General features: G+C 32.5%; 2 protein-coding genes and 2 long non-coding RNA genes across 6 annotated transcripts; all 4 read left to right on the forward strand.

Moving 5' to 3' along the window:
* Window positions 1-1,090: 1,090 nt before the first annotated feature.
* LOC139816673 (uncharacterized) lies at window positions 1,091-2,863 on the forward strand. Its single transcript, XR_011733060.1, has 3 exons — window positions 1,091-1,246; window positions 1,335-1,481; window positions 1,560-2,863. It is a non-coding gene; the product is annotated as an uncharacterized lncRNA (long non-coding RNA).
* A 285-nt stretch (window positions 2,864-3,148) lies between these two features.
* LOC139816436 (leukotriene A-4 hydrolase-like) lies at window positions 3,149-8,445 on the forward strand. 2 transcript variants are annotated; one of them, XM_071783926.1, is made up of 11 exons: window positions 3,149-3,813; window positions 4,970-5,141; window positions 5,563-5,678; window positions 5,762-5,949; window positions 6,054-6,162; window positions 6,236-6,304; window positions 6,553-6,856; window positions 7,000-7,313; window positions 7,469-7,705; window positions 7,801-8,087; window positions 8,155-8,445. In XM_071783926.1, exons 2-11 carry the CDS (start codon window positions 5,084-5,086, stop codon window positions 8,408-8,410), a joined length of 1,938 nt encoding a protein of 645 aa, XP_071640027.1. In that variant the 5' UTR covers window positions 3,149-3,813; window positions 4,970-5,083; the 3' UTR covers window positions 8,411-8,445. The 2 variants fall into 2 exon arrangements, with proteins under 2 accessions (XP_071640027.1, XP_071640028.1); XM_071783927.1 differs by having other exon boundaries at window positions 3,149-3,550.
* An 892-nt stretch (window positions 8,446-9,337) lies between these two features.
* Window positions 9,338-11,684, forward strand: LOC139816672 (uncharacterized). 2 transcript variants are annotated; one of them, XR_011733059.1, is made up of 5 exons: window positions 9,338-9,733; window positions 9,834-10,091; window positions 10,322-10,700; window positions 10,789-10,937; window positions 11,016-11,684. It is a non-coding gene; the product is annotated as an uncharacterized lncRNA (long non-coding RNA). The 2 variants fall into 2 exon arrangements; XR_011733058.1 differs by having other exon boundaries at window positions 9,338-10,091.
* A 2,392-nt stretch (window positions 11,685-14,076) lies between these two features.
* On the forward strand, window positions 14,077-16,963 carry LOC139816003 (alpha-tocopherol transfer protein-like). The gene is made up of 4 exons (XM_071783290.1): window positions 14,077-14,232; window positions 15,304-15,625; window positions 15,822-16,185; window positions 16,461-16,963. The coding sequence occupies exons 2-4, from the start codon at window positions 15,342-15,344 to the stop codon at window positions 16,713-16,715; spliced, it is 903 nt and encodes a 300-aa protein (XP_071639391.1). The 5' UTR covers window positions 14,077-14,232; window positions 15,304-15,341; the 3' UTR covers window positions 16,716-16,963.
* The last annotated feature ends 8,507 nt before the right edge of the window (window positions 16,964-25,470 follow it).

Raw genomic sequence — 25,470 nt, forward strand, 5'->3', positions numbered from 1 at the left:
GGTATATGTATTTATATATACAAACACACAGCACAGTAGGTACTACGCGTGTAACGATATGTCATCATTAAATTTTTCTGTTGCGTAATATCTATAATTCTTGAAATCTATATATATATATATATATATAAACAAATGTCTTGACTGATTGACTGACTCATCAACGTCCAGCCTAAACCCCTAAATCTAGAAACTCATGAAATTGGGGGCGCATATTCCTGCCATGTCGTAAGCATCCACTAAGAAAAAAGCTTTATAAGTTCAACTCCTAAAGGGGTGAAACGAGGTAAAATATGTTTTCACGAATTTCTCCATATCTCTTAGGCCCGATGAGATATTGACTTGGTTCTTTTTATTTAAAGTAGTTACATACCGTAGCGAGTATCAAGCTATATCAATAAATACCTATACAATTTATACAGCCCGTCGACCGTACTCGCGATAAAGACTACTTTGGATGCAGGACGATTGACGGGTAAAGCGTTGGTATGGCACTTGGTTTAGGAGAACCTTTGAACACGAATAAATATAAAAGGAAAATCGTGTGTCGTTCCTTGAGCAAGGATCAAGTAAGAAAATCAGATACTTTTTGCAATTTTGTTTACAAGTTTCATTTACATTTTTATCGAAATATATATGTATATGTATATTATCGGATTTTATATTAGAATTCACGATTATACATACGTAGTTACTACATTTTTGTTAGCTGAACGTCTAGTGCCATACACATCTTTTAAAACAAAGGTTTTAATTTTTTTATTTCCTCTGTCAGATGATAGTGATATGATATTCAATTCAGCCTAGATGAGGATCATCTCGAGAACAATGTTACATCCGACAATGCAACACGCACTTGTATAGGAAATTCCGCCACTGTAAGTGGTACCCCTATACAAAAGCAAAGACCACGCTTACCTTCGCGTTTAACATCATTCACTACTCATAAACGTAAACATGTAAAAACCTTTTCTTGAAAAAAAAAAAATATATAATATAATTTAATATTCGCACTTGTTATCGTTTCCTGATATTTTCAAGTTTTCAACACGTATATTTTTAAATTTATAATGCTAAGCGGTAAAAAATGCAAGACTTTTTCTTCATATTTTAATTCATTACAGGTGCCTTTGAAAGGAAGATACGGGATATAACGCCTTTATCTTATCTACTAGGTGGAAGAATAGAGAGATATCAAGGCAACCTATATGTCTTTTTCATTCGCGAAAGTACATCGATACGGGAGGTGAGTGAGTTCATAATGACGATTATTCTCAACGGACTGTTAGAAATTCAACTATTAAAATCCTGATGACGATGATGATGTGTTACAGAATGGTGGATTGAGTGGTTTCACCCACAGTTTCGCAATGGAAGTTTTGGCAATTGTTCGCGCGCACATTAAGGCATTATGCGGTAACGCTACGGTAGCGTTCTTTATGACGCAGTGTGTGCTTCTTCACAGCCCTCACAAAAATCAAGTTAGTAAAAATCATTACTTTGCCTGCATACCTATTCCCACGCTTGTTGCATATTTCATAAAAAAAATTTTTTTTCAGGGTCAATGTCTCATTAATGTGGCGATGTCGTAACAGTGTCTTATTATGCGGATGAGAAGCACAGTGCTGTTTCAAATTGCTGACGCCAACCTTCACATTCGGCACCGCCATGAACGACTATTTAATAATGGCAATTAATGCTGTTAAAAAAAATGTATATATACATATATTTACCAGTTTCAATGGTTATAGATAGGATCGTGTATAGCGGTTCTGTGAGACTTTTATTGCATTTTGCAATACCTAATCTCAAGTATCTCTTCGTAGCAATCGACATTGTAATTTATTAATTTATTTTACAAAGATAAAGATGCGATACTTAATTTAAAATATTATTTTTTTTATGAATTAATACACTATAACGTAACAAAACGTGACAAAGGTATATCAGTCTGTTATTATAGATTTAAAATATCGTGTATATTTAACATCTACTGTGTGACTAAATATTTAAATAGTTTAATATTTACGAACTGTAGTGACTAAATATAATTTTATCTTTATATATATATATATATATATTCTTTTTTTATTGAGGGATATCTTGCTCTATGAAATAGCCTTACTTTGCGCATAGTGATGTTACCACCAATTCTCCGTTGTATAATGAATTTCAATTTTTTATAAAAATATAGAAATACTCAATTATATCAAAGTACTCCGTTATTGATAGTACAATCGGAAAGACAATGGTTCTACACATAAAAAGCTTAAACTAATTGTAACTATTATATGTAGAATTAACAGAAATATATAAATTTATTTTTCTTTGCCGATTGCGCTACAAATGACGGACTACTTAAATAGAGGATATTAATACATAAATAAAATATTAATCTGTAGAATGTACATATTCCTCTTTCAAAAGCTTCTCTAAAAATATTAAAGAAAATATGTAATTAAATCTAACTATTTAAGGAATGATGTGTATAGAATTATGTTAAAAGCTGCAGGATATTAAACGAAGCAATTTATCTTTTTCGGAAATTAATATTATTTCCGAAATAAGTTCTTGTAACTAGGTGCCTTTAAAACTGTAAGAATATATAGGATATATTCTGCATGAAGCGTAATCGCGGTTCTCATTTGTTTTTTCGAAGTTTATGAAATTAATAATAAAAAGGCAAAATCGTTGTTTTAAATAATTAAATATGAAACATCCTTAGATCACCTATACCTTTGTTTGTGTTAATACTTGAAAAAAGTATTAATAGGAAAGGTGAACGGTTTATAAGAAATTATTTAAAGACGAATATTATTAAGTTTGATAGCAAACGGAGTAACCAATGATAAAAGGACAACGTTTGTTCGGCGTTTTCAATTTTTTCAATTATTGGTCACATTTAATCCTGTAAAAACATGTATCGCTAATAAACATTTTTCCAGCGTAATTTACGGAAAAATGATAATTAAAGAATAATATAATTATGAAAAAATTGCTTGAACGTGTATTCAAGATTAAGTCATACAGAATGAATGTTATTTATTGCAATTGTACTTTGTTATGGATCGAACATATTCTCTATGTAATCGGGCCGCGAGGCTGACTGCGACGTGCCTACTGTCAGTCCCGTGGCACGGATTCGATCCGCATGGGGTTGTCGATCACGCCGTCCCGCGTGGTAGATCACGCGTCGATCCCGCCCCACGTACATACAGGTGCACACATACCGGAATTGTCGAGAATCGGAGTACGGCGCAATTCCTGACACGCGCAGTGTCTTAGTTTGCGAAAATTGTGTCCACAGCGCAACTCCGTCAATCGTCGGATGATCAATCAGAGAGCGCCGCGTTCCATATCTCGCCTTCGTTTTCGGCCCTCGAGAACCTTCCGGGCGGAAGAGAACGATCGCGGCACACTGCATGGTTTTGCACGTATCAGAAGCAAGTTCTCTCGGCTTAACGCAACATTCTCAACCGATTTGTGCGCGACATCGCCGCACAATCATCCAAGTGCGGAAGTGTCCAGAAAGACAGAGTATTCTCCACGAGTGAGTATCGAGCTTATCCAAGAAGCTCGCACGGAATCTCTGTAATCGAATCGCGTTCGCGCTCGGAGTCTGTTTCGCGAGCAAGATTTCCTCGACCGCAAGATTTCAGTCGTAAGGGCATCAAATCGATGCTCGGCAAGATTTCCGTCTCGCGTTTTCGGCAGACTATTGACGCCTCAAGATTTAATTCCGAGCGATTCGAACCACGACAGTATCCGTCAAGTGTGACAAGAGGTCCCGCGGTGCAAATTAATTGCTGTAAAGTAAGTCGTTCCCTCATCCGCAGCCCTCCCCTCGTTTCGCAATCTTTCTGTGGTACCGGCATAAATCGCGCTCCGCTGAATCCGGTCGAGCACGAAACATACTTGAATAAATCATGCATTCGTCGTTCGAATAATATATAACCAATCATGTCAAATTGTAATAAAATGTTTATTTCATAACTTTCATTATTTATCAATTATTTATTTAATAAATTTTAGAAACTTACGCCAGAACAGTAAAATAATGAATATTTATCGTTAAAATTGACGCTTTCCATATTTACGGCAAATGCAATCGCACGAGTTTGCATAGCTTTCGTTTCCATTGTTACAAACATTTGTACTGAAATATCATTCTATATGATATATTTTTGTTGCAAGACATTATGACAACGTTTGAAGATATTACAACAAAATGAGACGCGAATGAAAATATAATAATCCGAGTCAGGGTGATCCGGCACGGTAATCGTTCTCGAGTAAACCTCTGGTCAACCAGGACATTGCCACGAATGATCCTATTTGCTTCATTTCGCAACACGAACATGATGAGAATTTAATTTCGATTTAAAGAAAATTCTTTCGATAAAATATTGTGGAATAATTTTTGTCTCAATCTCCTCGTGTTGCGTTATTTTTTAATATTGGAATGATAGTCGTCGGTTATTTCAAAAATTAATATTCAAACTTTAATCATTTTTAAATCGCAAACATAAAATTTTAAATTTTTTAAGGGCGTACTTATCATCTCTGAGGCCTAAAAATGATACCTAACTTTGGCAATTTATTTAAGGAGAATAATTTACTGAATCGAAAACTTTTTATAAGAACTTTATTGCATAAACCTTAAAGAGCAAAAAAATATTTTTAAAAATTTTTCATTTTACAAAGTGGTGCTTTAGCCGTATCGCCGAGCTGTTTTTTTTTAGGTATAAACGCTCCTACGATATACATGTATATTATATCGTTATATTATTATATATTGTTACTTATTAATTTCAGTATAAATCGTGCGTTAAGAAAAATAAATATTTATTGTGCATATTTGATTTGACAAACGTAACCGTCAAATTGTTTGTACGGTACATGAAAGCCACTTCATACTCTAACAAATAAACAAATAGTTGCTAAACACGAGAAAATTTAAACGTTAAAGGTAAGACAGTAGGAGAGGGATCAGTTGGAGAGGGAAGAGAGCGATACTGTTTTTAATTTGTTGATATAATTGTATTGTCGGTACGCATTTGGAAAGGTTCACACAAATTTTAAAATGGATCAGCTACCTCAGCCACCTGCAGGAGATATTCCGTATTCTTATTCGAGACCAGGTATATTAATTACGTAATTATTTATATAAATATAATATTAAATATTAAACCTTTATTTTCGTTATGTTTTCTAAAAAAAATAAAACATTGATATCGGGTAATTACAAGTTTATCAGTATTGAAAGGCGACGCTGTCGTTCGTATCTCCAAGTTTTTAAGTATAATCCGCACAATTTTGTAAATTATGCTATTGTTTCACTGTAGCATGGTCATTGTTTCTTTAAATACAAAAAATATATGTTAAACATTTCATAACGCTATTGAAATTTCTCTACTAAAAACTATATCCTAAAGAGTTTTAAAATTATATATGTAATTGTAATGTATTATATTTCTCGACACGTACTTATAATTATTATTTATATATTGCCTCTTTAAGTATTTGAATAAATTTCAATTTCTATAAATTGTTATTTATTAGATCTCGTTGCTGTGACTCACACTCGTTTAGAATTAACCGTGAATTTTGCCAGTCAAGTTCTTGTAGGCAAGGCAATATTGACAGTAGAGAAGAAAGTATCGAGGTGTAACGAACTAGTTAGTAAACATTTTTTTTTAATTTTAGTATACAATACATATATATATATATTTCAGTTTAGTTAATAATATCAAGCAATTAGGTTTTAGATACCTACGGACTTGACATATTTGGAGTCAGTAGTTATTCTCCTGGGCAAATTTTATATTCCATTTTGGGAAATCATCATAATAACTTTGGCAGGAAACTTACCATTACCCTACCAAACGTGGATAGTGCAGACCAAACAGTCCCTACAAGCTCTAAACAAATGGAATTTAGCGATAATATGTAAGTATAGAATATGTTTGAGAGACAAGTATATAGATTTTCGAAATTATTGATACAGATATTCTATATGTATATATGACGATATGTATATATCGTATTTTCAGTTATACAATTCAGATTGGATATAGGACAAGTCCACAATCTCCTGCACTGTATTGGCTAAGAAAAGAACAAACTTCCGATGATGAACCCCTCTTGATATCTAACAGTAAGGTGAATTATAAAAGAATGATTTAGTTCTCCTCTATCAACGTCCTGTATTGTACTCACAAATCAATATTTTCAGCTTACATATGCCAGAGCTATATTTCCCTGTCAAGATACACCATCAAATAAAATGACATTCTATTCGAAGGTAAGAATTTAAACACAGTATGCATTTCGTATTTATTTGTAAGCACAGTAATGTCTGATTGATTGACATTAATATTATTAATAAAAGTAATATAACGTCAAAGTGAAAAGTATAACATATGATAGGGAGATAAATGTAAGCATGTAAAATTGCAATTATAATTTCATACTTTTATATTTACTACTTTATCTATTTACAGAATGGTTTACCTATTCAACTTTTATTGATGTTTACTTTACATTTTTTAGATTTCTGTACCAAAAAGTCTTAACATTATGGTTATGATGCCTGGAAGTAAAGAAATGAGTGAAGCGTATAACCGAGAAAGAGTTATATACTCTTTTTCGCAAAATATAACAATGGCACCGTATGAGATATATATTATAGTAGGTTCACTAAGAAGTTTACGCAAAAGTCGCGAATTTGTATTTGATAGACCTATGGATCTAGAAATTTGGGCTGAAGAGCAATCTCGTCAGCGGTGTACATCAGAATTTCTTAATAAAATTATGGACATTCTGTGTAACATCAAAAAGTCGTATGGTTTCTTGGGTAATATTTTAACTTAATTTGTCGTTTCAGTTTATATGTATTATACAATACGTTTATATGCATTTTATTTTATAAGGAATTGTCAGTCTCGTTCCTTTTATTATTATCTTATTCTTAATATATTTATAAAATAATATCTGTAGGTGAATCAGTTAATGTATGTGTGCTTCCACCAAATGTGCCGGAATTTGATATGCAATATCCTGATATGACATTCGTGTCATCAAGTTTACTCGAAGGACAGTATTCTTTAATCGATACATTTGTTCAAAACATCATTGAGAGCTGGATAGGAAGGACAGTTACGATTGACAATTTCGAACACTTGTGGTTGATTAAAGGCCTTAGTACATTCATTTATAGGAATCCTAAAAATGATGAAATAATCGACGAAGAAATGAAATTTCGCCTATTTGCGAATCTAAAAATAAAAAGCCTTAACAATCTGCTAAGTATGGTAAAGTATCAATTTTGCTTGGATAAAATTACAGAAAGAAATGTATTGAATATATTGATTGATAATATATTTTTCACTTCATACTTGCGCTTTCCACTTTATATTTCTACTACATACTTACTATACTATTTTCTGAAACTGAATTACTATTACAGCCGCAGTTATTAAATACCGTCTCTTTAGTACCTGATTTTACGAATGGATTATTGCCCATGAATATTATCAAGTACGTGTCGGAAAAAGGATGTGTGTTTTTGAATTACTTACAAGATATCTTAGGTGGTCCCGAAAAATTCCATCCTTTTCTTGTACTTTGTATTGAAAACCGTAGAATCCTAACGAGTGATCGTTTTAAGACTTCCCTGTATGAATATTTTAGCCATAAACACAAGGTAACATGATTTTTATTATGCAAATAAACTATAGTTCTTAATTTTAGTTTTTTAGTTTATTAAGCAGCGAATAACAATTTTTATCTTGTGGTTAGATATTAAATATTGCAGTAAATTGGGATAAATGGTTTAATGAACCACGTTTCCCAGCTTCTCACCCTTATATTATGGACAGAAGGAAAACTTTTTGGCAAGGTCAAGCAGACCTGTGGATCGCACAAAAAATACCGAGTTTTGATACGATTGGACTGGACCAGTCTAATGATCTCGCTATAATAGAATTTTTAACCTATTTACTTACATTGTCTACGGTTCTGGCGGCATACCAGTTACGAAAGATAGAACATGAATTTCTGCGTGACCAGAATATTTGTGAAATAAGGTAAATATACTTTTCTATGTTTAGATTGTTTTGTAGTTGAGTAACATATCGCGCACGTATCTCGCAGGTTTCTCTGGCTGCGATTGTGTATCAAAAATAGATGGTCAGATGACGGACGAATATTAGAGGATGCTTTAAAATTTGCCTGCGAATATTGTATGCCGAAATATGCCTGCCCAATATTCCGCGATTTGTACGAATGGGAAGTAACTCGTGAGTTAGCCAGAACACGGTTTAGAAACACTGCAAGACGTCCTAAAATGCTTCGCGAAACCATAAACGGATTGTCATCCATTCTTTTTCCATTGGATGATAGAGCATGATTATACAACAAATGTCCTATATATATATATATATATATATATATATATATATATATATATATATATGTATATATATATATTAACTGACGGAAGATGATATGTCGAAAAAGAAGTTAAAATAAGTTTGTCCTGATTGATACAAAATGACATACAGGTCTATAGCTAATTTGCGGCCGATATTGCTAACTATTAACTTTACTCCTTTCGTTTCGTAGCATATATGTAGTTCACGGAGCCATAAAAAATTCGAGCTAAGCTAAGAGAAGGTATTAACTTATAAATCGTACAGTCAATTTTTTTCTCAATGTAATACCATCTCTGAGCTCAAGCATCTTATGTTTCCGCAAACAGCCTAGATGCTACGAAACCCGAGAAGGAAAGATGTAGTAGGTATAAGATCGGCTGAAATGTGCAAACCAGCTGTAGGCCTGTTCTATGATGTAACAATTTATATTATATTCTGTCTTATATACATTCAATTTATATTTTAATAACTACTGTTCGAAATTTATAACAAACAAATATTCAAGAGGAAAATTAAAGAAATAAATGTATTAGAAGAATTTTTTGTGTAATTTTTTTGTATATGATATATTAATGTCATCAGTACCTATCTTCTAAACAGAACTGAATAATTGTTCATATGTAATTCTGTTCCTTCAGCTATTCTGCATAGAGATATTAAAGTAAAGCTTAATAATGTGACAGTAATAGTACCTTTATCTATAATATTAGCTAAATAGCGCGTATGCGCGTCTGTATGTCTAGTTAAGACAAATATTAATTTACGGAATATTTCGATAAGTACTGAAAATTTTAAAATATATTTATTTTAATAAATAAATGTATTGTGTAAAATTTCAGTTTTGTATTTTGACATTATTGAATTATTTATTATTATTTTAGTTATTTCTTTATTCTGATGTGTTAGAAAATTTATATAATTTTATTTAAAAAACATCTATTGAAAGACACATAGTTTACCGCATTTATTTCCGTTTTTAAATTTGTCTTGTCGAACAATACAACTTTTTAAATATATTTCTCAATACATATTTAAGCTATTAAAATTTACTTCACATTTCTCTACCTTATAGTAAATTGGTATATGTACCTATAAATACACACATACAACACAGTACTACGTGTGTAGCAATATGTCATCATTAAATTTTTTTGTTGCGTAATATCTTAATTCTTGTAATCTATATATAGGTATATAAAAACAAATGTCCTAACTGACCGACTGACCCATCAACGTCCAGCCTAAACCCCTAAATCTATATAAAGACTCATGAAATTGGCGCATATTTTTGGCATGTCGTAAGTATCCACTAAGAAGGAAGCTTTACAAGTTCAACCCCTATATAAGAGGGTGAAACTAAGTAAAATATGTTTTCACAAATTTGTCCATATCTTTTAGGCCTGATGAAAAATCGACTTGGTTCTTTTTATTTAAAGTAGTTACATACCGTAGCAAAACACGGGTATCAATAAATATCTATACAATTTATATTGTCCATCGACCGTACTCGCGATAAAGAATACTTTGGATGCAGTACGGATGGTGACGGGTAAGGCGCTGGTATGGCATTTGGTTTAGGAGAACCTTTGAACACGAATAAATATAAAAGAAAAATCGTGTGTCGTTCCTTGAGCAAGAATCAAGTAAGAAAATCAGGTGCTTTTTGCAATTCTGTTTACAAGTTTTATTTACATTTTTATCGAAAATTATATGTATACGTATACTAAATTATATATATCCGTATACGTATACGTATACGGATTTTATATTACAATTCACGATTTTATATACATATTATGTAGTTACTACATTTTTGTTAGCTGAACGTCTAGTGCCATCCATATCTTTTAAAACAAAGGCATTAATTCTTTCATTTCCCCTATCAGATGATAGTGATATGATATTCAGCCTAGACGAGGATCATCTCGAGAACAATGTTACATCCGACAATGCAACACGCACCTGTATAGGAATTCCCGCCACTTTAAGTGGTACCCTATACAAAAGCAAAGACCACGCTTACCTTTGCGTTTAAAATCATTCACTACTCATAGACGTATAATTTAATATTTGCACTTGTTATCGTTTCCTGATATTATCAAGTTTTAAGCGTTAAAATTGCAAGAATATTTCTTTATATTTTAATTCATTACAGGTGCCTTTGAAAGGAAGATATGGGGTGGATATAACGCCTTATCTTATCTACCAGGTGGAAGGATAGAGATATATGTCTTTTTCATTCGCGAAAGTACATCGATACGGGAGGTGAGTGAGTTCATAATGACGATTATTCTCAACGGACTGTTAGAAATTCAACTATTAAAATCCTGATGACGATGATGATGTGTTACAGAATGGTGGATTGAGTGGTTTCACCAACAGTTTCGCAATGGAAGTTTTGGCAATTGTTCGCGCGCACATTGCGGCAATAGGCGGAAACACTACGGTGGCGTTCTTTATGACGCAGTGTGTGCTTCTTCACAGCCCTCACAAAAAAATCAAGTTAGAAAAAAACATTATTTTTGCCTGCATACACATTCCCACGCTTGTTGAATATTTCATAAAAAAATATATTTTTAGGGTCAATGTCGTTAATGTGGCGATGTCGTAACAGTGTCTTATTATGCGGATGAGAAGCACAGTGCTGTTTCAAATTGCTGACCCCAACCTCCACATTCGGCACCGCCATGAGCGACTATTTAATAATGGCAATTAATGCTGTTAAAAAAAATGTACATGTATATATATTTACCAGTTTCAATGCTTATAGATAGGATTGTGTATAGCGGTTCTGTGAGACTTTTATTTCATTTTGCAATACTTAATCTCAAGTATCTCTTCGTAGCAATCGATATTGTTATTTATTAATTTATTTTACAAAGATAAAGATGCGAAAGGTATATCAGTCTGTTGTTATAGATTTAAAATATCGTGTATATTTAACATCTGCTGCGTGATTAAATATTTAAATAGTTTGATATTTATAAACTGTAGTGACTAAATATCATTTTATCTCTATATATTATACATATATATATTTTTTTTATTGAAAGATATTTTGCTCTATGAAATAGCCCTACTGTGCGCATAGTGATGTTACCACCAATTCTCCGTTGTATAATAATTTCAATTTTTTATAAAAATATAGAAATACTCAATTATATCAAAGTACTCTGTTATTGATAGTACAATCGGAAAGACAATGGATCTACACATAAATAGCTTATTTTCTTTGCCGATTGCGCTACAAATGACAGAACTATTTAAATTAGGATATTTTTGCCGATTGCGCTACAAATGACAGACTATTTAAATAGGATATTAATACATAAGTAAAATATTAATTTGTAGAATGTACATTTCTTTTTCGAAAGCTTCTCTAAAAATATTAAAGAATATATATAATTACATTTAACTATTTAAAGAATATGTGTATAGAATTATGTTAATGGCTGCAGGATATTAAACAAAGCAATTTATCTTTTTTGGAAATTATATTATTTCCGAAATAAGTTTTTGTAACTAAGTGCCTTTAAAACTGTAAGAATATATAGGATATATTCTGCACGACGCAGGATATAGCTAATAGACTTAGCGTTAATCGCGGTTCTCATTTAGTTTTTCGAAGTTTATGAAATTAATAAAAAGGCAAGATTGTTGTCTTAAAGAATTAAATATAAAACATCTTTAGATCACCTATACCTTTGTTTGTGTTGATACTTGAAAAAAGTATTAATAGGATAGGTGAACGGTTTATAAGAAATTATTTAAAGACGAATATTATTATGTTTGATAGCAAACGGAGTGACCAATATGATAAAAGGATAACGTTTATTCGGCCTTTTTAATTTTTTAAATTATTGGTCACATGGTATTTAATCCTGTAAAAACATGTATTGCTAATAAACATTTTGACAGCGTAATTTACGGAAAAATGCTAATTAGAGAATAATAATTATGAAAAAATTGCTTAAACGTGTATTCAAGATTAAGTCATACAGAATAAATGTTATTTATTGCAATTGTACTTTGTTAAGGATCGAACATATTCTCTATGTAATCGGGCCGCGAGGCTGACTGCGACGCGCGGAAGACGACATTTTGATCACTTTTTCATTGTGTGAGTAAAAAAATAGAAAAAACAAAGGAATGGAAGCAAAAAAATTTAATAAAAGTTAATCAGTTTCGCAGTGTATGACAATTTAGGTTACTAACTGGACATCACAAACGTGCGCTATGCGTGCGCTGTTCAGCTTTAACATTATACTGTTACTGTCATATACCTATACTATCAATCTCTTGATACACATAACTGTTAAGTTATACCTGTTATGCTATGACAGCCGCTACGTGAAATAAGCGAGAGAACCAATTGTCATCGCGGAAAAGAGCCAACAATACGCTTTAAAACTTTCGAAAGGACTTCGATATATTCGAGTATCGATTTAACATGCCTGTTTTAGAAATCGATCGATGGATTTGGATATGTTTATGCGCGAAAAATCACAGTTACTTTGACGTTCTAATAAACAGAATATGTGTTGCCAAACAAAAGAAAGTGATACAAGTTAAAAGCAACACTGTGCCTTTGTGCGGTCAGTATAGACATAAAGATCTGTTATCACAAGTTATTTGAAAAGGCTACAACGGGATTCTCTAAAATGGATATTTTAAGACCTAATAAAGATCCACATTCTTTTGCGAAACCAGGTATTTTAATTATATATGCTCGTGCGCCTCCGCGTGTATCACGACATTTAATTGTACTCTGCGCACGTTAATTCCTTGTAAATACGTGTACATCGTGAGCAATTGTTACTGTGGAATAAACCTTTGTTATTTTGTTATCAAAGACGATACCTACGCTTCATTCTACCAGCCCACGTCTCGCTTCTGTTTCTCCGCGCCTCCTTCGAACCCAGCCCCGCGGCGAGCTAGATCCGCGTATCGAAGTCAGGTTGTTTTAAGCGTAGCGTAATCTTCAGCACGCCAATGACAAACTAAACTATTTTCACATGGCATTCGCATGTTTCTTAAAGTCATTCTAATAGCTTTGTTGAGATGCGATTTCTCTTTTGTGACACAAACACTTTTAAAAATGTTACGTGTCACGTATATAGTCACGTGTCTAATGATAGAGTACTAGATAACTATTAAATGTAGATTTGTATGTGTATAGATTCATCCGTGTGCAGCTAATATATCCCAGGAACTCTATATTTTCATAATATATATGTATGTCATCATGTTTTATCCGTTTTTAAATATTGAAGAGTAGATGTAGATAATTTTCAATGTAAATAATCGACATGATTGATATACAAATGCAATAAATAAATATTAATACTGATCTATACTGACATAGTAAATTATTGATACAATATTATTACAATAAATAACTCCCTCACACTCTTTGTTTGTTTTATATTAGTAGCGCGTTAATTTTTTATTTATTTATATAAATATGTATATATTTTAATTTTTATTACCTATATAAATTGTAAGAAATACTCAAAATAAATCCAGACATTCGTTACTATAGATTGCATGTCTCTCATTTTTGCTGATTGGGAAAACTGTACGTGTCTATAAAGTAGAATTTCATACATTCCCTAATTATCATGAAGATATCATGTTACGTCACGTACTCAACTGTCACGCTACATTCTCCATTGCCGCTTCGCCACTGATACAGCTTAAAAGGTCTAGGCAGATCTCACTTAGTACTGTCCAAGACATCAGGCTGATCGTGAGACGTTCGAAATCCTTTCACATACGTGTAGCACGTATATCCGAGGTATATGGAATTTATAAGTTGTATATTTCATTCGCTATCATTAAAATGATCATACTTTAGTCTAACAATTGTGCAAGACAAGTTACTTGGCTTGCAAAAAATTAAGTATTGGGCACGCAATAATTTTTCGACTACGTTCAACTAAACATTGTAATGCATTATTTGGAAGATTTCGTATAAACAAGTTAATATAATATTGCATTTGAGCGACCGCCGAACGGAGAGTTTTGGAGCAGGCAAAAGACTTTGAATCGTTGGCTCGTTCGTACCGGGAGAACTGACTACTGACGATCTTTAATAAAATCTCGTGTCGAGCGTTTTAAGATTAAAAATCGTTTGCGTGCGGTAACACTGAGGGTTCTATATGATTTTGTAAGCTGACCCCCGTATCATTCTCGCGATCGTCCTCGGCCTCGCGATCAAGATCTCCGATTGCAAGATCTTCGATTTTTTCATCCGATTCACGGAACGGCCTTGTCAGAAGGACGAAAATCTCTGCGTGTACGCGAATTGTTCCGGGCGTCGCCTGGATATGTATCTTATTATATAGGTATATAAAATAACGACATATGATTGAGGAAATATGGAGCGTTACGTTACAGTTTTATATCTGTTCGGGAGCCGATCTCGACGAGATCGTCCCGGATTGAAATGCCGGGATACGCTCAGAGATGAGCGCGAAGACAGTCGGTACATATACATATATATATATATATATATATATATATATATATATGTGTGTGTGTATGTACATATGTATAGAATCTGCTGTAATCTCTTTGTATTATGAAGGAATAAAACACACCTATCTCGCAAAACTTTTCAGATCAATGCTATTTTAGCGCAGGATCAAATAAATAAAAGCAATAAATGTTGTTACATATTTATGTATTGAAATTACGCAAGTTGAACAATTTTCACGCGGTCTTCATTCAGTCACACATCTTGCTATATTCACCTATATACCTGTATACGTATAAATAAAAAATATATCCAGTTTTGTTACGATATACAATGTAGTAGTGTAGTTATACGATTCTGTCAACATTGTTATTGCTTTCACTTCCATAGGAGTTCAAATTCAAAGTGGCTGGATAAAACTAGTATCGATGGCTTCGATAAAACTAGTATCGTTCGAGGAGGAACTGAAAAAGAATCCTGAATTGAAAGAGGCAGATATTCAAATGTTGAGAGAGTGGTGCGAAAAACAGCCTCACTTGCCCAAGATATCAGACAGCGAATTAGCATTGTTCTTGCATAGCAATTATTATCGACTCGAACCGACAAAAACTACTATCGATGCTTTTTACACAGTTAGGACTCACGTACCTGAGTTCTTCTCCAATCGAGATCCTAATAACAATAAGGAACTCAAAAAAGCAACTGAAACGGTGTAAGTATATTATTTATAATCTTTTTATTTTTAATTATTTGTTATATTTGTGTGTGTGTGTGTGTGTGTGTGTGTGTGTGTGTGTGTGTGTGTGTGTGTGTGTGTGTGGTATTCCTTATACACGACAAATGGATGCAGCAATATTTCTCGCAGAGAAATTTCGCATACAAAGTAAAAGTGATCTTATTATCGACAGAACAGCACAAGTTTTGGAAGGAACTACTAAAGAAGGCTATAATATCATTTATGGAAGACTCCTAGACAGCGATCCATCGCATTTTGTTTACAACGATGTGATGAAATTGCAAAATATGGTAATCGATCTATGGCTTTACACCGAGGGCACTTGCGAAGGCAACATAATATTAATTGACATGAAAAACGTTTCTTTCGGTCACGTCGGCCGTTTGAGTCCTATGGGCCTAAAGAAATGGCTCTACTATCTACAAGAAGGATTGCCTGTCAGATTGAAAGGTTTACATTTTATGAATTCTTCTCCGGTAATAGATGTCATTATGAATATGATGAAACCATTCATGAAGAAGCAGTTGATGGATATGGTAAGATTTAAATTTTATATATACACACACATTACCGATCAATTATCCATGTCATTATATTAAAAGTGAAAAAGTGAAAAGATCAAATTTCCTATTTGATAATATAATTTTAAATGCTAAGAGATAAGAGAAATATTGTGTATTTTACTTCTTTACTGCGTATATAATACGTATTTTAATTATATTTTTATTTTTGGAAAAAATTGCGTAGAGCGGAATATAATTCGATGAAAAAAGTATAAAAGTTTTGAACTATACGTTTCTATAAATTCTAGTTTCATATGCATACCACAAACGACACTCTGGAGAAATTCATACCGCTCGAAATTCTTCCGAATGAGGCAGGCGGTCAAGCCGGTTCTCTACAGGAGTTACATGATAAACAAGTCAAAAAATTGGTAAATCACGTTGCTTGGTTCCAAGAGGAAGAAGGTCATCGCGTTAATGAGGCGTTACGACCGGGCAAGGCGAAGACAGCAACGGATTTGTTTGGAGTTGAAGGCAGCTTTAAAAAGCTCGAAATCGATTGATTGAATAATTAAATGTTTTGCAACACCAATGGTATAGCTATTTAGTTTTATTTTTAGAATACGCGGCGATAACCACACAGTTTTGGAAAATAAAAATACTAATCAGTTTCATGTTTATTAACATTAAATATTTAACCAATCTTTATGGCATTAAATATAGTATAGTAATAACAACTGTAACAACTAATAACAATTGTACTGATTGTTGATTAGATTAGATCAAGTTAAAATATACTTTTTGAACAGAACATAGCGATGACAATTTTTTTCCAATAGTCTAATGTGTCCTCTTTAAAACCCCGTTTGAAATTTAAAAATCGGTTGATTACAAAAAAAGATAGAAATTTTTGTTTAAAAAAAAGGTTTTTGCTGATTTTTTGCATTTTTCGGTCTTTAAATGGATTTTTCACTAACTAAACTTGAGTAAAATTAAATTTATCGCATACCATTCTCTTCTTTATTAAAAAACGAAGAAATTCATGTACTATTAAGGCCCTTTATCTCTAGGACCGGTTTTACGATAAAAAAAAGCGTGGGGTCGATATTGACCCCAGTCATGAGTTAAAAGGTAAAAAAAATTACTCATGAGTTCTAGGGTTAAGAATATAATAGTTAGAAATAAAAAAATTTTTTCTTTTATCAGGAGCTCTAGTACTCGTCAAAATGCTTCAGATGAGCTATTCAGAACTATTCGGTCTTAAAGTTGGGTGTAAAGTTAGCATTCCATTTTTTAATTGTCTTTTTCAAAGTGTTATTCGCCGGAACTCTTTTTATAAACATAAAAATACTCTTATACTCTTCGAAAAGAAGCTAGAACTCTAATCAGAATTAAAAAATTTTAAAGTAGGGGTGCGGACTTCACACACCCAGAATTTATATATAGACGTTATTTATATGGATTTTTTACTTGTTAAAGTTATACATATAAATGGCTATCCGGTATAATAAACAGACGGTATAATAAACAGACGATATAATAAACAGACGATGTTGCCAAACAAAGGAAAATATGAGCAAAGGTAGAACTATACTAAACAAACTGCTGTCAGTTTAAAGCGATCCATCTCAAAGTGCTTTTCTTATAGCGAATCTTCTAAAATGAATATTCTCTCAACAACTAATGATCCATACAGCTTTGCGCAACCATCAGGTACTTTAATTGTTTAATTAGCTACATGAAAATAATATAAAACATTTACAATATTCTTATTCATTCTTTTTCAATAATATAAAATGACAAATGTTAGCACAATTCATTTAGAAAGACTTTGAAAGATGAAACTTTCCCCCTGGTCTTACATATACTTTTAACACACGTATCTTTAGAATTAACAATTTTCAAAATTAGATTAGTATTTTGCGTTAATTAACTTACAATCTTGTGCACATCTTCTTAAATGTATAAAATGTGTTGGCATAAAATCTTGAAAATTATATATTTTTTAAATTTCTGTACCTGTACCTGTCTAATTATTAGAATTTGCGCGTGTAACTTATATCCATTTAGAATTGAATGTGAACTTTAGTCAAAAAGTTCTGGAAGGAAAAGCGATTGTAGAAAATGTTGATTGTAGAAAAACATCCCTTAGTTGAAGAAATAGTGAGTAGATAATTTTTCATATTAAATTACAATTTTGATTTATTAATTATTATTGATAGTGTTGCGCCCGTGCCGAGACGCCCGATAGAAGCCCGAAAGGCAGCCGCGATAAGCGCTGCCTGACGACCGACGTTCCTAACGACGAGCCTGTGGTTGTTACGTTTACGTCTGTTGCCATTCAGATTTTCCGCCGGGCCTTCGTGCCGATCAGACGTGTTTGCGAGCCATTGTGAATTATTACATTTGCCTATTAAACGAGTTCTCTTCCAACTGAGAGTTCTTATTCCCGGAAACGGGGATTGCGCCGCCTGCCGCGTTCGCGAGTGTGTGCGAATATATAATACCGAGCATCTATAGCTTCTAGATAACAATTAACGGTCTGGTTTATAACAAACGTCATAGATTATACGACTCGTTTACCATTATGGTATGATGCTGGACCTAATTGTCCTAGAAATCGTTGGGGCAGTTTATTTAAGATAGAATTGCCAAGAAATGATGTAGCACGTATAATAGGGATTGAATATAGAACAAATGAACATTCACGTGCACTAATTTGGCTAACATCTGAGCAAACTTATGGCAGACATTCTTTCCTATTCTCTAACACCAAAGTAAACTTACAGTTAAATAGATAAATAAACAAATCAATTTATCTTGACCAACATACGTTAAATATAGATTTCAAATCTTTTAGTATACGTCTGCAAGAGCCATCTCAGCCGGAATGCTAGCGTCTTTTCGACGTCTATAGATGTCGATAGATGTCGAATCGACATCTATAAGATATCAATTCGACGTCTATAGACGTCGGCGTTCCGGCTGGGATGTTCCCATGCCAAGACACACCATGTGTCAAAACTAAGTATTCTGCTAAGGTAAGAATTGATACATAGATGGTATTTATATTCTTTACTTGTTTATACATATAAACATAGTAACATGATTATTATTAATACAATTCATAAAGCAATGAAAAGTTTGAAAAGAAATTGTAATGTGTAAATAAAATTAATTTCAATGTATGTTTGTAAATATACATATGTATCTGTATTTATAATAATTTATTTATATCTATATACATATATGTTTACATGTTCTTTTAAGCTGTTTTGGTAAAAATTAAATAAAACGGTCTATTTAATTTTTTTATGTATGCTTCTTAAATTCTTATTTCTAGATTTCAGCACCAAAAATTTATCGAGTTATATAGGCTGCATTCGAGGAGCGCGCTATTAGCGCTATTGCATCATTCTGTCTTTATCGCTCATCAGGTGTAAAACAAGGATAGAACAAGCAAATAGCGCTAATAGCGCGCTCCCCGAATCCAGCCATAATGTCCGCTCATTTGACAAATAAATTTGAAACTCAAGACCAAGCCATATATGAGTATGAGCAAAGAAAACCCATTTCGGCTCATGGAATTGCCATTGCGGTAGGGATATTAGAAAAAGAAATGTTTAGTACAAGATGCAATTTGTTTGCTGAGTATGGTGCCAATCAAATGAGGGAATCGTGTACGGATGTTGAAAGAATATTGCAGATTGCTAATCATTTATGCGGATTTTCTTTGGGTAAAACATCAACATTTTTTGCGTTTTGTCTTATTGTATCAACACACATATAAAAATTTTTTTTAATTATAAATTTTCTTTTTTTATTTATTATAGATATTCTTGTTTTTATACTTAAAATTCTAGATGAACTAAATTTATGCGTGCTTCCACGCAACATCCCAGTAAAATTAATAGATTATCCCAATTTAATGTTTATTTCGCCGAATTCAATTGGCGCAGATCAAGCATACTTAAACAAATTGCTCGTTAAGTATGATATTAGTAACGTGCGTTCTCATTATTTTTTGGTCACGATTGTGAATTATAATCATGTGGTTGCACAAAAGTTTAGGAATGTTTTTATACAACAAAATTGTAAATCAAACGCCGAGTATAATCCAGAAACAAAAAAATTTTTAGTAACAAAAGTAAAACACAAATTAATAAAAAAAGTAAAGTACAATATTAACTTTGATTACTCACTCACACACACACACATACACACATTGTGTTATTTCTGTATGTCTTATTGTATTACAGTTTAAAAAGTATCATGAGTTAAAAAGTTTGGTACCAATTAATTTAAACAAAGTTTGTCCTAATGAATATTGTAAATATTGTAAATTGTAGAATTAGAACAAAAAGTAGGAGGAGAAACTATATTCGTATTATTTTTAAAAACATTTTTTTTTACGTATAAAGACAAACGTATAAATACACGAGATTGGAAGGAATATATGACACGTTTCATCAGTTACTTTGATGAGATAACAATTTTATTAACAATTTTTTATTTAACACATTTTATTAAAAATAATAATTTTTGTGTTGGTTTTAAGAGATAGAGTTTTGTGATATAGATTGTGATATAGATGACTTATATTTCAAAGAAAAAATAATCGAAGTCTCAAAAGTAGAATCAACCACATTAGAACAACAATGTGACGAATTAATAACAAAATTAATAAGTTTGGATAAAAAACAGGATCACATATTTAATGACTTTACAAATGAACAATTTAATTCAGACATTTGGACAATCCAATTTTTGAATGAAATTTATACATTACCTTACGTTATACGTGATTACGTTATATCAGTAACAAAGATGAATATGCTGTCACAATATTTTAAGTTCGATCAGCGCAATTTTAAAATATGGTAATTACGAGTCAGACAGTTCACATTTCCGTAATATAATACGTACCTATTTTTCAGGTTCCGTTGGATACGTTTGGGTATCAAAAATCGATACGAACCCATAGTGGATGTTGCCTCTAATTATATCACTTTTTTTCTACGCCAAAGTATACGTTGCTTATTTGAAGATTTATACGACTGGGAAGAAAAGCGTCTAAGAGCGATTGAAATATATAGATGCCACCAAACATCATTTTCTAATGAAAAATACGGGAAAAAATAAATTCAATTCTGCATCTAAATTGACACACATCAACAACCAAATTTCCTTTTCCTTTTTATAAGTCAATATGAACTGACATACAAAGTAATTTATTTATTGTAGAGAAAAAGAGTATACACAAATGTTGTATAATTTATCGAAAAAAATGTGGCAAAAATAGGTTTTTATACCATAAATGTTTTGCGAGATAACTTGGTTAAAATTTAAAAAGTTGTTTATTTTGTCTGTAAATTACAGGTCTAACGATTGAAAACGAGTTGGTGCGCAACAAAATATGATGACAATTCTTATTTGCCAAAAATATTTAAATTTGTAAAAAAAAATTAATTATTTTATATTAGACGTAGACGGTTAATTGTTTTTAAAATATTTTATTAATTTTAATTATTGTGCTATTAAAGTTTTGTAAATATAGTATTCACATAATTAACATATGAAAACTGTTTTCATGACATACGCACTCACCATATACCTATCCTTAGTCTTTAAAGTATACAGTATTGTGCATGTGTGTGTGCAACTGTATACATTTCAACTTTTTATAATTAGCAAAATATCTGTAATCTATATAATGATTGTAATAAATGTGATAGGAATAGGGAATGGTAAAATATTAAAACTCTGAATATTGCAGTTTAAAAAGTTTTATTTATTATGAATTTTTTGCGTTACAATTACTAAAAATGCACTGTTCATTATTTTTAGTAATTTACTGATTTGCATGCGCGACTTAACACAAAAGAAACGGACCATGATCTGTATAAGAACTTATCTATTTGCACAGTTATATGAGACATATACACCATTCACTAAATTACCAATCACTGGGGTGTCTTAATTTTTATTTCAATTGGTCGAGGTGTTGTGAGATGCTTACTGGATTTTTGAAAAAAACTTTTGTTATTGCCAGAAACATTAAATTCTTATAAATCGTATCCATATATTATTCCTCTCTGGAAAAAGAATGTTTTTCGAATGCCAATTAGACGTAGAAAAATTATAATAAGACAAAAAGATATTTTAATTTGTTGGAATTCTAAAAAGAAAATTTAAAAATCAAGCTATTAAACGTTTGAATTATCAGACACATAAACGCATCGCTAACTTATTCGAATAGCATCCTGTATTATATATATTCTGTAATTACATTCTGTGCAATATGTCGCAATAACATTTTATCACTATTATTTATCGCGTAATAATACAATAAATTTATAACATGTTTTCGTAACATGATAATATTCTACTACTGCGTTTCTGTATAAATATGGTTTGCTCAGGAAACAATTGTGAGATGGGTGAGCGAGTGCGCGCGGGAGATTTGGGTGATCATGACTGGTGGTCAGACCGGTCGCAATGTTGTGATGGGCGTACTGTATTTACCCTATTTATGTGGTGATGGGTATCTGTATTCCACCCCTTTTGTGAAGGGCGTGTAGATTCACGTCCTTAGTCTTGTGTTTTTGTAGAACCCCTCTCCGGACAGAGAGGGTTCCTGTTTGTTTAGTTCGTATGCGTCTCGTGTATGTACGTGTATTTATGGGATGTGGGCTTCCCTGGGAGAATTCTCCCGCAGCCGATGAGGAGACCCCTCAATGATATGACTGCCCGCGGTTATTATCATAAGGGCTCTCCGAGGTGGTGGAATGGCGAGAGGTTCTTCCTCTCGCCGTTCGATTAGGAATCTTTTCTCTCGGGGATCGAAGCACCCCATGAATGATCCCTCGTGTGGTCTTGTGCTTCGGTTTACGTTTTTCTGTCGCCTCTGCGAGAGGACTGTTGCGTCGCGTGAAGTAATACCTCGTGTCTCCCGCGTGGCGTAACTGTGGTCCTGCGTCCTGATTGTCAGGGAGAGAGTTTTTAGTGGATGCAAGCCCCACATATCCCGGGGGCCGGCCCCCGGTAGAATGCGCGAGGCATTTTCTCTCTACCCCTAAAACAAAAAAAAAGTCGAAGTTGTTAATCAACAGATCAATACGTCCCGTCGTTAGGGAACGCGCTTCGGCTTGAAGCTACTCGTGAGCGAAGTTCAGGCTTCTCGTGAGCGAAGATCAGCGCGCAACGGGTGTCTCAGCAACAATATATAGTAACTGTCATACAAAGTAATTTATTTATTAGGAAGAAAAAGAGTATAACAAATGTTGTGCAGTTTATAGAATAAATGTGGTAAAAATAGATTTTTATATCATGCATACTTTGCAAGATAACTTGGTTAAAATTAAAAAACTTGTACATTTTGTCTATAAATCCAACGATTGAAAGCGAGTCGGCTCGCAGCTATGCGTGACGTCAATTTTTATTGGGTTGTCAAAAATATTTAAATTTGTGAAATGAAGAAATGTATTATAATTATTTGTAATATTACTAAATTTATGAATAATTGATAAATAAACATATATCTGCATAAATTTTTAGTTAAATTTCTCTCTTATAATAAAGTGAAATGCAGGTTGGTTCAACTGGCACATCAGCATTCCTTGATGTAATAATCAGGTCATAAACAGTAAGAAATCAAATCGTAATTATACGAGTACGCGATAAATTTTCGATGCTTCTTAATTCTTTGAATATTTGTTTCAGAATAGCTTGCATTACGTGTCCACTTTATGACGGAAATCCCATATATAATATTTGTATTGGTTAAATTCTTTATTGTCTCGTACTTATACTATTACATTTATCTTTTTATTATTACTTTTTTATTTTATGATAAAATTGTTGCAAACAGACCAGTTCCCATTATTCATTGTTTCGTGACAAATATAATATTTTCTCTCTTAAATGGTTTCTGATAATCCCGCTAAAGAGTAATATTCGCTAGATTTTAATTCTTCCTAAAATAGATTTGAAATTATTCTATGTATTATAGAAATCTGTAAGTGTATCTATTATTTTTACTTATATTGTGACGTGACTGCATCAGAAGCCGACAATGTATCATTAAAGCCCCTTACACAATGCGAGGCGATAACGATAGCGACAAAATTTTCAACCTATCGGAAGTCTTTATACCCATATCAAAGCTGTAGCTATGTCGGCAATTTTGTCGCTATCGGTATCGCTATTGTCTCGCATTGTGTAAATGCACAATACAAAGGTACAGGCAATAGATTTTCAACCTATCCGGAAGCCATGTATTAAAGGTCGATTCAGACACAGCCGTGCCGTATCCGTACCGTGCACGGAACAGAAACATTAGACAAGGATTTCTATTGACTCCATCCTTGTCTAATGTTAACGATACGGATACGGTACGGGTACGGCACGGCTGTGTCTGAATCGACCCTAGTGCTGTTCTTGTTGCCTGTATCTTTGTATTGTGCATCCAGCTTCAGAACGGTCGGTTTACAGACATATGACGCGTAATTGTTAATACATTTGAACAATTAGTTCAAATGTAACCTTAATCCTATTATTTATTATCAATTATCATCCTGATGTTTTTCATGAATATCTGCGGATATTCTTAAACTTGTATCGTATCATGATATCCTCTTATCAAAATACGGATATGTTGGTTATATATAACAATACGTCAAAAAAAGGTCTTGTTTTCAATCTATAAGATACGGGATGCAAATACGGATTGAAAACATTGGCGTATTGTTATAACCAACATAAGTATTTGTATTTTGATAAGAGGATGATACGATAGAAGTCCGGACTCGACTTTAGAATACCCTTTAAAGCGTCCTTTCTTCCACTTTCTGCCTATTTATAATAAAGCAAAAGTGTGTATCTAAATATTAAAAATATACAAAGAAGCAAACAAATGGAAATATAATTGATGTAAACGAATTTAGCATTGTGCGACAGTTTAATTTTTTAAATTTGCCTTATTCGAATACGTTTATATATGTTTATATATATATACATTGTTATATTTTACCGTTAAATTCACTACAAACTTGGGAGAACTTGGCAACCAAGAAATTTTTGAAATATACAAAAAACATTTTACAAACAACGTGACAAAATTACCAAGCAGATTGGTAATTTTTGAAAAATTATTGAAATTTTGTAGATATAATTTTAGTACAATTAATCAGACATATTTTATATTTTAATGTAATAAATATTAATATTTTTTATTTATGGTAGATATTATTTAGAATAGCTCGCATAAAATTCTTCGTAGTAACATGTCCCACAACTACTATGATTTCAGGGTAAATT

Source organism: Temnothorax longispinosus, chromosome 7, assembly GCF_030848805.1.
Source record: "Temnothorax longispinosus isolate EJ_2023e chromosome 7, Tlon_JGU_v1, whole genome shotgun sequence".
NCBI lineage: Eukaryota > Metazoa > Arthropoda > Insecta > Hymenoptera > Formicidae > Temnothorax > Temnothorax longispinosus.